At 31.7% G+C, this 12,743-nt stretch overlaps 1 protein-coding gene across 5 annotated transcripts in view; it reads right to left on the bottom strand.

The window, feature by feature from the left end:
* LOC145270429 (uncharacterized) overlaps positions 1-7,603 on the bottom strand; it is a 101,147-nt gene extending 93,544 nt beyond the window's left edge. For 2 of the 5 annotated variants that reach the window (XM_080126074.1, XM_080126075.1), the window contains exon 1: positions 3,547-3,812. Coding sequence is in view for 1 of the 5 variants with exons in the window: in XM_080126073.1 (XP_079982199.1) it covers positions 3,547-3,595 (49 nt within the window). In the remaining 4 variants the exon portion in view is untranslated. Of the gene's footprint in view, positions 1-3,546; positions 3,813-7,476 lie in introns of those variants that run through there. The other 3 variants (XM_080126072.1, XM_080126073.1, XM_080126071.1) reach the window with 3 other exon arrangements.
* Positions 7,604-12,743: the final 5,140 nt, after the last annotated feature.

Raw genomic sequence — 12,743 nt, 5'->3', positions numbered from 1 at the left:
TGGAAACTTGTTAACAGCACTGTTCAGTATGTTGACTTCCATCACTATATCAAGAAAATGGCTCTAAGTTTAGAATACTGGATCAACAATCCCCAGTTGTTATTAAAATCTGACTGTAAAGGTGTATTTAATGGGGAATTCTTTGAGGAAGGCAATGTGTCTCTCTGTATTAGTCTCATGGCCCCTGAACTTGTTTTAGAATGTTTGCGCAAGATACTCAGTAAGTTCCTCATTGTCACTAAGCACCAGTTGCATGACTTTTTAGAAGGAGGTGCTTTTGGAAAAGATGTAGATCAGGAGACGAGAGATGCCTTGAAGAGCTGCCCTTTAACAAATCTGTCAGGTGAGCATGCCTTTGGAGATTTAGATTTTAGCATGCAAACAAAACGACATGCATCACTACATAATCGATCATCTTCAAATATGCTTAAGCGCAATCAGACAACAGCTTGGTTGGAAGTAATACCATCAACAAAGAGGCAATCCATTCTGATCATCTCCAGAAAACATGCAAAACATTGGCGACAAAAACATGCACAACAAGAAGCCCTTGTGAAACTTTGTGTCCAAGAAAAAATTGGACAAAATGAAAGATTAAAGAAGGAAAAAGGACGTCAAGCTGCTGCTGAGAAAGAGAGAATTATTAACTGTTATTAAGCATGGTGGTTCAGTGAAGTCTGATAAACAGATAAAAAAAATTTCAGAAAATGGTTTGGAAGCACTCAAAGACCAATTGAGATACCTCAAGGTTGTTTTAGGTGTCAAAATCAACACCAGTGGAAATAAAGTTCAACTGGAAGCTGCTCTCTCTGACTACTTGAAAAGAAATCCAATTGATTCATCTCCACCTCCACCAAAGCAACAAAAAACGTCTTCCCTAAGTGAATCTGCTGAACATTCAGATAACTCCTGCAGTTGTGATGAAGATCCATCTCAGGATATCTTCAGTTATGAACATCAAGGACAATGGGTAGCTGTCTACTATGACACCAACTTTTACATTGGCCAAGTCATTGATATTATATCTGCAGTAAAAAAGATTATTTTCGATGGCCTTTATCAGATGACATTGCACAAGTAGAGTCAGCATTTGTCTACAGATGGGATTTTGAGGTAATGCCAGTTTCAAGTGATGGTAGGATTTGGAGGGTTCCTGAGATATCTACCATAGCAGAAGCCTATGAAAGAATTCTGAGAGAAGATCGATAAGAAAGGAATTGTAGTAAGACCTAAAATATCTTTCTTACTTGTTTTTTAAGTTGAAAGTTTTTCAATGTTTAAAAAAAATGATTTGTGCCTTTTTTTGTATAAAAAATTTCTAAATATTATTGTCGTCGGTGCTTTTTTGGCGAGTTTAAATTTCCCAAAGTAAAAGTATTTCTGTGGCAAAAAGTTTTGTTATTAGAAACAAGGCAACCATTTTTTGAATTCCTCACTCCAAAATTAGTAAAGTTGCAAAGTTTCAAGCTTCTACCACCAATGGTTACAGTCTTATAGCAATTTCAGTAACGTATACTTTTGACTCATTTTTTTTTTTTTTTTACCTTTTTTGCCCTTTTTACAAAATTGCCTGTTTGACTGCTTTTACATGGTCCACAATTAAGTGGTTTTATCAATTTATAATTAAAAGAAAGAATTATCTTGATCTCTAATGTGTTTTGAATCATACTAAGAAGATTCAATACATTAGCTATTAAAATGAAATTGATATGAACAGTTAAATTGCATTTCCGTGTCGTATTTTCACTGTTTTCGCGTTGATAGAGGGATTTTGCCTAGTGTTTAAGTTGTTTTCATCTAATATTTATTGCCTAAATTTGTATTAATTTTCATCTACTACAAGATGACATTACATTTATAAGGATTTTTCACTTGTTAGTAGCTTACATTTTTAGTTATAGACTATGAAATTTGGCTTCTCGGCCACGATAGCAAATTTCAACTTTCCGACAAACTTTGAATGATCATAACTTGATGGCTAATTGACCTACCAAAATAAATTTGGTATTTTTGTAAATGGTTTACAAAAATCTACATGCCCACATTACTTTTTTTTAGATATGATAAAAATAAAATTTTGGTTTGGGATACCTACTAGAAAGGAAGCCTTTGTCAAGAGAGTCATTAATCCTGTGGGATATAACCGTCAGCACATCTGCGGTAGATCTTGCAGAGCGGAAACCATATTGTGTGTCACTAAGAAGGTTATTCCTGCTGAGGTGGTTGACTATTTCTCTATTATTATATTATTATATTCGGTTTATTGGAAAGAGCATAAAATTTCACATTGACCTTTAAAATATCGTAAAAATTGAACCAATAGAAAAATTTTGATAGATTTTTAAAGTTTAAAAATTGAAAAAAAAATTAACTCATTAAAATACAATTGATTTCATACGTAAAAAAAAAATGCATGAAGGCGCACGCACCGGCACGGCGGCACTTTGCAAACACTGTTTTTTTTTTTTTTTAATAAAAAATAATATTTCTATTATTTTTTAAACAATTTTAATGGTTTATTTTGGAAGTATATTCCATACAGAAAATAAACCACCCACTTTAAAAAGAGAAAATTACGAGTTTTTTAAAAATATTTTATTCGCAGTTTTCGGTTAGGGGTGGCGAGGTAAATTTATACAAATACCGTGACAGCGAATTAGTAGAAAAAAAATGTACCCTAACCCTAACCCTAACCCAGTTTTCAGATTCGTGTTCAGCACACCGAAACGTAACAGAATACTACGTAAAAGATTTTACTAATTCGCTGTCACGGTGTTTGTATAATAATACCAAAAAAAAATGCATGAAGGCGCACGCACCGGCACTTTGCAAACACTGTTTTTTTTTTTTTTTTTTAAATAAAAAAATAATATTTCTATTATTTTTTAAACAATTTTAATGGTTTATTTTGGAAGTATATTCCATACAGAAAATAAACCACCCACTTTAAAAAGAGAAAATTACGAGTTTTTTAAAAATATTTTATTCGCAGTTTTCGGTTAGGGGGTGGCAAAAAATCCCCCAAAATTCTGAGACACCTAGCTCGCGGCCATTTGTTTTTTTTTTTTTTTTCTCCACACATGTATCAATAAACACTATGATTTTCGAATCGATTACACGTTTTAAAGTGAGTAAAACCACTAAAAACATTTGCAAATAGGTAGAAGAGTAAGTTATCTTGCCTTTGATAACATTTGCTATATATTTTATTTTTGACAACATTTTCGAATCTGTGCTATAGTAAAACAAACTATAAATGAGCTAAATTATAATCAGTAAATTAAGCAAACGAATATTATATCTTTCATTAATTTTTAATTCATTTTAAACATTTCAATATATATATATATATATATATATATATATATATATATATATATATAATATCAATTTTCGTAACTAAATGTTTTAAAAATACATTTTTAACAAGAATTTTAAAAGCGTTCATGAATTGTTTTGATCAAATTCAGTAAATAGAAACACTGACAAAATAAACAAAAATGATGAAAATATTTGCATAAGGTGTAATATGTCTTTATAAATTACCTTTTAGTATCCCACATATTTCAAGGTCAATCATTGAACGAGCTTCCATTTACACGTGCGAGTTGCGTATAAATTACTGGCGATCTTTTTCAACTACGGATGCACGGAATTGTAAAAAAAAAAAAAAACAAGTTGTTCGTTTTGTTTTGTTTTGTTGCTGTTGTTGTCCAGAATTCAACCTACTTAAAAAAATATATATATATATATAAAACAGAAAAATGGTTACCGTAAAGTTCCACGTTTCTTCGTTTACTTTTGTTGGTAAATTTTCAGATTAGGTCTACTCTACTACCTCAACAATTTTCTTTTAAATGACGACTTTTAAGGGTTTTCGGCTATGCTGAATACGAAAATCGCATTGAAAATTTGCAGAAATAAGTAGTTATCGAGATATAAAAAGTTATATTATGCATTGTATTCGTTGGCGGCCATTTTTTACGCGCGTGCGCGCCATAAACAAATCTACTCATCTATGACTACTGCACGCGCGTAAAAAAAGATGGCCGCCAAAGAATACAATGCATAATACAACTTTTTATATCTCGGTAACTAATTATTTCTGCAAAATTCCAATGCAATTTTCGTATTCAGCATAGTCGAAAACCTTTAAAAGTTGTAATTTAAAAGAAAATTGTGAAGGTGGACCTAATCTAAAAAATACCCTTTCTTGTTTACTGCTGCGGCTGCGAGCTGCGTCCAGCCAGCTCCAAGTCTGCGAAAAGTCTGAGAAATGTTTAGCAGTTTTAAAATAAGCCAACATACTTAGCTGTTTTTTTTTCTTCAGAATAACTGAATATTTAAAAACTGATAAACATTAATCAGAAGAGGCTTTTCCAGGGCATTTATCGTAAAAAAATCGGAACGATTAGCAGAAAACGAAAGTAAACAAAGATAATGAAATTATGATGAGCGAAAATATCAAATTCCAAAGATAACGTGGCACTTCTACAGTTTATCGCCGAAAATGAACACGCCATTCTTTTTCGCGCACCTGTCGTTAAAATCCGAGGAAGAAATCAGTATTTAATGATTTTTCGGTTTCATTTAAATCAATTTGTTGTTGACCCTCCCTTCAAAGTTGCTTTAATTAAAAAAAAATGTTTCATTTAAATTATTTGTTCGAAAAAAAAAAAAAAAAAAACCCAAAGAAACTACATTATAAAAATCCGATGTTGCTTTCATTACAAAATTATTTTATTAAAATTATATTTTCTCACGCAAACTTTTCGATAAATTTTTATAAATGTTTTGGTTTTCAAATGGCGCTCGCCGCTCGTCCAGTTAAAAACAAATATGAATATGTCTTTTTCACTTTCTGTTTTTAATAATAAAATTATATATAGACGTTTCCTGAAAAGCTTTCCCTTTTTCATTAATTAAATGGAAACATTTCCAATTAAACAATTATGGATATATGTTCTCTTTCACTATCTTTATTTACTTTTTTGGTACTTTAATGACTGTGCAACCATTGGTCTATTTAGCCATAAAAAATTTTCAGGCCAAAATAATTTAAAAAAAGGCAAAGAAAATGGGGGTTCTTTTACTGTAATTCGAAAAAGTTGTCAAAAAAAAAAAAATATATAACAAATAAACATTATCAAAGGCAAGATAAGTTACTTTTCTACCTAACTGGATATGTTTTTAGTGTTTATATTCAATGTAGCATGTTTATTCAGCTCGAAAAACATACAGTGTTTATCGATGTATTGGAAAATTCAAAATGGCGGCCGACTCTCTCTTTGAGGCGGTAAGTTTGAGAAAATGAGTTAGAAATAAAAAAAAACAGACAAAATACTGTTAGAAACTCGCTCAGTATATGTTACCGTGACATAGGCTGACAAATATTCGGCGGGGTTTTAACAGTATTTTGACTGTTTTTTTATTTATAACTCATTGTCCCAAACTTACCTACTCAGAGAAAGAGTCGGCCGCCATTTTAAATTTTCCAATACATCGGTAAACACTGCATCTTTTTCGAGCTGAATAAACATGTTACATCAAATAAAAACACTAAAAACATATCCAGTTAGTTAGAAAAGTAATTTATCTTGCCTTTGATAACATTTATTTGTTATATATTTATTTTTTGACAACTTTTTCGAATCTGTGTATACAGTAAAACAAACCCAGAAAATGCCAAATTGATTTTAAACTCCAAATTAATCGAGCGTGTTTTCTGTTTTGACTTCTGTTTTTCTTTGAGTAAATTACATTCATACTTGTATTTTGTGCTTTTTTAAATTTTATTTTATTTCATTTTAAGTTTATTTTTTATTTAATTCATTTTAAATTTATTCTATTTTAATTAATTTTAAATCTATTTTTTATTTTAATGGATTTTAAATTTATTTTAATTCATATTAAATTTATTTTTATTAATTTTAAATTTATTTTTATTTTAATGGATTTTAAATTTATTTTTTATTTTAATTCATATTAAATTTATTTTTTATGGGTTTGTATTACTGTACACATAGATTCGAAAAAGTTGTCAAAAAACAAATAAATGTTATCAAAGGCAAGATAAGTTACTTTTCTACCAAACTGGATATATTTTTCGTGTTTTTATTCAATGTAACATGTTTATTCAGCTCGAAAACCATACAGTGTTTACCGATGTATTGGAACATTCAAAATGGCGTCTTATTCTCTCTTTAACACGGTAAGTGTGGGAAAAGATGTTATAAATAAAAAAAAACGGATAAAATACTGTTAAAAACACGCTCAATATATGTTACCGTGACAGAGGCTGACATATATTCGGCGGGTTTTTAATAGTATTTTTTATAGTTTTTTATTTATAACACCTTTTCCCAAACTTACGGTGTTAAAGAGGGTGTGAGACGCCATCTTGAATTTTCGAATACATCGGTAAACACTGTACGTTTATCGAGCTGAATAAATATGTTACATTGAATAAAAACACAAAAAATATATCCAGTTTGGCAGAAAAGTAACTTATCTTGCCTTTGATAACATTTATTTGTTATATATTTGTTTTTTTTTTACAACTTTTTTGAATCTATGTGTATAGTAATACAAACCCCTTTTTTCATCTAATTTTAAATTTTCTGCGGAAGATTGGTACGCCATGTGAGAAGGCAGTTTGCTTGGTGAAGCAAGCCGTCGTTTATGCTGCTGCGCACACGCGCGTAGCGTAAACGGAAGCTGTAAAATGGCGGAAAGTAGTTCGTGGGCTCAGGGGTTAATACCATGGAAACGGTAAATTTCCCCCTGGTTTGAGTATCAGATTCGTTCTCAGCAACCTCGATTACCCCTAAAAAGCAAATTAGAGTGGTCGTTGTTCTGTTGTAACGTATCTGAATATTTACCAAAAAAACAAGCACAAAATAAAAATATGAATGAAATTTTTTTTTTTTTTTTTTTACATGAGGATCACCACTTATCAAGGCCCGTAAGCTACCCGGGGATAAGGGTTATTTTGTGTACAATAATCAATGGGATAATATCGTAGTAAGAATTGGCATTGGTAAAAAAAAAAAAGTCAAAACGGAAAACACGCTCGATTAATTTGGAGTTTAAAATCAATTTGGCATTTTTTTTGGGGGGGGGAGGGGCTTTTTTTTTTAAAATTTATTTCGGCCTGAAAAAGTTTTTTCATGGCTAATTTGACAAACTTCGGTCATAGTTTAGAATACTGATTTCTCCCTCGGATTTGAACAACAGATGCGCGAAAAAAACGGAGTCTCCATTTTCGGCGATAAACTGTAGAAGTAAGTACCGATCAAATAGTTTTTTTTTTTTTTAATTTTTTTGTTTTTTATAGAAAATGATTGTTTTTACTATTTTTTAGCGAATTTAATAACAAACTGAGTGTTTATTTAGACCTTCGGTGCTTCTATATTATAATAACCAAAAAAAAAAAGAAAAAAAGATTGAATTTCAAATAAAACAAATGGTACCTACGTAATTGCCATGTCCCAAATAGTAACATATCCAAAAATTACGGAAAACGATGAGTTAGAAAAATAATTATTCATGAACAAAGACATTTGTAAAATCTTCCGATTTGAATTGGAGAGTTAACAAAGGAGGTAATTGAGGGTAAAACTTGCGAAGAACGCATTATTTTAGGGTTGTCTTAAAAATGGAACGGAAATTTAAATTTCGTTTCGGTTCATTATTACATTATTACGTCAAACTCATCACTCACATTCGACATGTCAACTTAAATAGGTTTTCGGGTATGCTGACAAGGTTGGGGGGGTGTCTATTCCGAAAGCCGTTCTTAACATGGGGAGGTTGGAGGTGTCTATTCGTTGTAAGCATACCCGAAAACCTGTAAAAATCGCTATTTCCAATGTGAACCGCGAGTTGACCTTATGTAAAAAGTTACTAAAAAGGTATACCAAATTGACTTTTTTCGTTTAAAAATTAAATTATTTCATTTTTCTTTAATAAAATTTTATTTTTATAATAAAAAAATCTTTCTTTTTTTTTATATATAAAAGGTACGATCCTTGAATGTTATTCTTTTTTTTTTTACATAGGCATCACCACTTATCAAGGCCAAGAGGCCACTCGAGGATAAGGGTTAAAGAGTGTATAGAAATTGGACAATATAGTAACCGTTAGTAATGGAGATTTGGTGAATTTGTTAACTTATATGGAACGGCTCATCAAGAACTTGTTTACGTTAGACTTGAAGACAACCATATTGTAGTCAGCTGGAAGGCAGAAAAACGGAAGACAATTCCATAGGCGTGCAGTTCTAAGAAAGAAGCTTTGCTCATGGAATCTGTGCTTAGATTTAGGCACAGATAAAGAGTGGGGGAAACTAGTGATTGTGTTTTCTGCTAGACGGGTCTTTCTTGTGAAAGTTTGGCGAGAGGGGACCATAGAATGGAGCTCAGCCGAGCACCTGCCATGAAAATAATGATAAAGCAGAGACAAACTCGCAACATCTCTTCTGTGAGAAAGAGGTTGCAGGGAAGAGAAAAGGACATCCCCCACAAGGCTACGAAGTCTATTTCGAACTCTATCAAGGCAGGATAAGTCCTTTCTAGCAGCTCCTGCCCAGATGTGGCAACAGTACTCCATCCTTGGACGTACTTGGCTCTTATATAGATAGAGAATTGCATCAGTAGTGAGATATCTACTGGATCGATAGAAGGATCCCACCATTTTTCCAGAGGCCTTGGCAACAGATTTGATGTACGTGTTCCATTTAAGATCAGGAGTAATGGTCAAGCCAAGAAGCTTGTCAAAACTTGAGGCCTCCTGAAGACGAGAGCCATTCATTTCAATTGATGGCAGATGGGGATCAGAATGTTGATGATGTAAAGAGAGAAGCTTGGTTTTAGATGCATTAAAAGTAACCAGCCACTCCTTACCCCATTGTACTACGTGCTCAAGATCAGAGGAGAGAGAATTGGAGAGAACTTGGTCGTTTACTGTCTTAGATGTGCTACCATAAATGGTAGTGTCGTCAGCATAAATGTCTACAAATGATGTAAGGATGTGATTTGGAAGATCATTAATGTAGATCAGGAAAAGAGTTGGGCCCAGGATGGACCCCTGAGGGACACCGGCATTAATACTGTGAGCTTCTGATTTTTGCCCCTCAACTACTGCTCTTATGAACCTATCAGAAAGAAATGATTTAATAATTGAGAAGACATTTCTAGCAATACCATAGCTAGAGATCTTATGAAGTAAACCTTTATGCCATACCCTATCAAAGGCCTTAGATATGTCAAGAGCAATTGCCCTAGAAAGGTTGCCTCCGTCGAGAGATTTGCTAATCCTATGAGATATAACTGTAAGCACATCTGCTGTAGATCTAGCAGAACGGAAACCATATTGAGTGTCACTTCTATTAATATTGTTATATTGTTCTTGTTAAAAGAGGTTGAGGGAGTCTTATTAATAGTGAGAGTCTTATTAAGAGTTTGTTGTTGACTTAGAGAAAGAGAGATGTTGTTGAGAGAGATTGTTCGTGTTATGAAGAATGTCGTTGTTTCTGTTATGAAGAGATTGTTCGTGTTATGAAGATATTCATATATATATAAAATGTTCATACTTAGAAGTGTAGATATGAGATGTAAAGTTCACATTGTAGATATGAGAGGTGTATATCAAGACATTTTAAACCACATGATATACAAGACATATAATAACAATTTTCACTTTACCTTTTGGTAGAATCACAACACAAAGACGACGTTTATAAAAACACATGATGGGTTTATTTCTTCTTACGACCGGCCGTGGTTTTCTGAGTCAAGAATTCAAAGCTTCACATATTAAGTTTCAAAAGTGACCGTCTCGCTTCTAGACGTTCGAATGTCTATGTCTGGACTGTCGTCTGTCGTCCTCAAACTCTCTTTGACTCTCCTAGTTTCTCCCCCAGTTTCTCTCAAGTTTCTAACTATATCTAGAACTTCCCATTTTCCATGACGTCATACACATGTTAAAACATGTGTCTTCTTTCACATGTTCTGGACATGCGTGTCCAAAACTTTTTCCTTTGTTTACAAAAGGAATTTTAACCTATATTCCCAGTAACCTATTTTTCCAATATGTTAAAAACATGTTTATTAAATTATCTTGTATAGTTGCATTCCTCAATTGAATTGTTCATAACAGAATTGACAATACACATTCTTTTCTTGAAACTATTTTATCTCTAAGCTAAACAATGGTTTGTTTTGCATTCCATTTTCTAATTCCCTCTCGTAATCTATTTCTAAACCTAATTTACGAGGTTCGAATTTCGTGTATTCTATTTCATTTTCATTTTAACTATTTCTCTCTATTTTTATACTTACATGAAAAGGGGGCAGCCCTTATCATGTAACAATATCAGTAGCGGGCATGTTAGCTCGGCTGTTAGTCCCTTATGTATCAGTGACAACATGTCATTAAACAAAAAGAAAAAAAAGCAAACAAAAGAAAAGAGTATGTTCCTTAAAGTTGGCCAGGAAAAAAAACAAGGGAGATAAGAACTCTGATATAAATTCAAGAGCAATAACTCGGGCAATTCTATGTGAACAGTTACTCACTTCGCATTCAGGAATATGCGTAGCTGACTTTGATATTTTTTTTTATTAGGTCAGCTCATCATTGTCTGTCAATACTTGTTGATTTTTCTGTCACACATTTCTATCCACTTCCTTCTGTCTTTTGCAGTTAGCTCAATGTTGTTATATTCAATATTTAGAACCTGCAAAATAGACTTTATATATATATATATATATATATATATATATATATATATATATATATATAATGTGTGTGTGTGTGTGTTTACTTACATAGTTATAATATGTTTATTTATACATTTTTAAATACGTTTTCTACATATTTTAATATGTTTTTTTTTAAATCCTTGTATTTGTTTTTTTTACATATGTTTAAATGTATTTATATATATTTTACATATATTTATTTCAATATTTTAAATATCTTTATATATGTTTTACATATATTTATTTAAATATTTTTAATGTTGTTTTTTACATAATTTTAAATGTTTATATGTTTTACATATATTTATTTCAACATTTTTAATGCTTTGTTTTTGCAAGTTTCTGTTATAAATGTAAATAAACATATTAAGATAGTCAAATAAACATTATTTAAACTGCTTAATCGTTATTTTCATAGCAAGTGCTCGTCTGAGCTCCAATCTATAGTCCTCTTTAGCCTGACTTTGACGAAAAACACTCGTGAACAAAATGCACCCCCTCAAATATGCATCATGGACTATGTCAGAAACCGAAAGATGCTACACACAGATTGAAAAAGAAGCCCTGGCAATAACATGGGTATGTTGATGATACAGACTACCTCATTGGCTTAAGTAGTTATATATATATATATATATATATATATATATATATATATATATATTTATTTATTTATATATATATATATATATATTACTTGTTTATTGTTATATAAACATGCTCACATCCCGCTGCTACAAATAGCCACTTGTTTCAATCAAACAACAGATATCATCAGGCAGCGACTTGACTATTCAAAAGTTCAATGAATAAATTGTTCATTGAACTTTTGAATAGTCAAGTCGCTGCCTGATGATATCTGTTGTTTGATTGAAACAAGTGGCTATTTGTAGCAGCGGGATGTGAGCATGTTTATATAACAATAAACAAGTATTATCAGCTCTTTTTATTGAGCACTATCTAACAACCTCGTTGAATTCATTAGTCCATTACTTTTGAATATAAAAAACCCCGAGTATATAAATATATATATATATATATATATATATATATATATGTGTGTGTGTGTGTGTGTGTGTGTGTGTGTTTACTTACATGTTTATTTATACATTTTTAAATACGTTTTCTACATATTTTAATATGTTTTTTTTTAAATCCTTGTATTTGTTTTTTTACATACTTTTAAATGTATTTATATATATTTTACATATATTTATTTCAATATTTTAAATATCTTTATATATGTTTTACATATATTTATTTAAATATTTTTAATGTTGTTTTTTTACATAATTTTAAATGTTTATATGTTTTACATATATTTATTTCAACATTTGTAATGTTTTGTTTTTGCAAGTTTCTGTTATAAATGTAAATAAACATATTAAAATAGTCAAATAAACATTATTTAAACTGCTTAATCATTATTTTCATAGCAAGTGCTCGTCTGAGCTCCAATCTATAGTCCTCTTTAGCCTGACGAAAAACACTCGTGAACAAAATGCACCCCATCACATATGCATCATAGACTATGTTAGAAACCGAAAGATGCTACACACAGACTACCTCATTGGCTTATACTTCCAGATTGAAATTGACACTACTGCGAGGCAAAGACTTGTTGCTGGGCCAAATACTTGTTGTGGGGCTGAATGTCGGTGGCAATCGACCCTACAACTAAAAGACGACAATGGTAAAGAAAAGATAACAAACGCAACATGTACCATCATGAACGAATATAAATCCGTTCAGGTTTTTTGTTGTTAAAGAAACCAAATGGTTGTAGGAGGTCTCAGGCTGAGGGTTGGAACAGGTGTGGCTGCTGCTGCTACTGGATTCAGCCGTTGTCGGGGAGGTAGTCAAAACAATTCTGCATGGACGTGACTGCTGCTGCTGAGTTGGATTGGGCCGCTGACAGAGGGATCCTCGTTGCTGGTCTGCCTCTGGTTGGAATAACTCGCTGTATTTATCTAGAAGTGTAAG

Source organism: Euprymna scolopes, chromosome 46, assembly GCF_053919585.1.
Source record: "Euprymna scolopes isolate OS-2025 chromosome 46, ASM5391958v1, whole genome shotgun sequence".
NCBI lineage: Eukaryota > Metazoa > Mollusca > Cephalopoda > Sepiida > Sepiolidae > Euprymna > Euprymna scolopes.
Note: the sequence above shows the minus strand (reverse complement) of the source record. Positions and strands in the feature narration are given on the sequence as shown.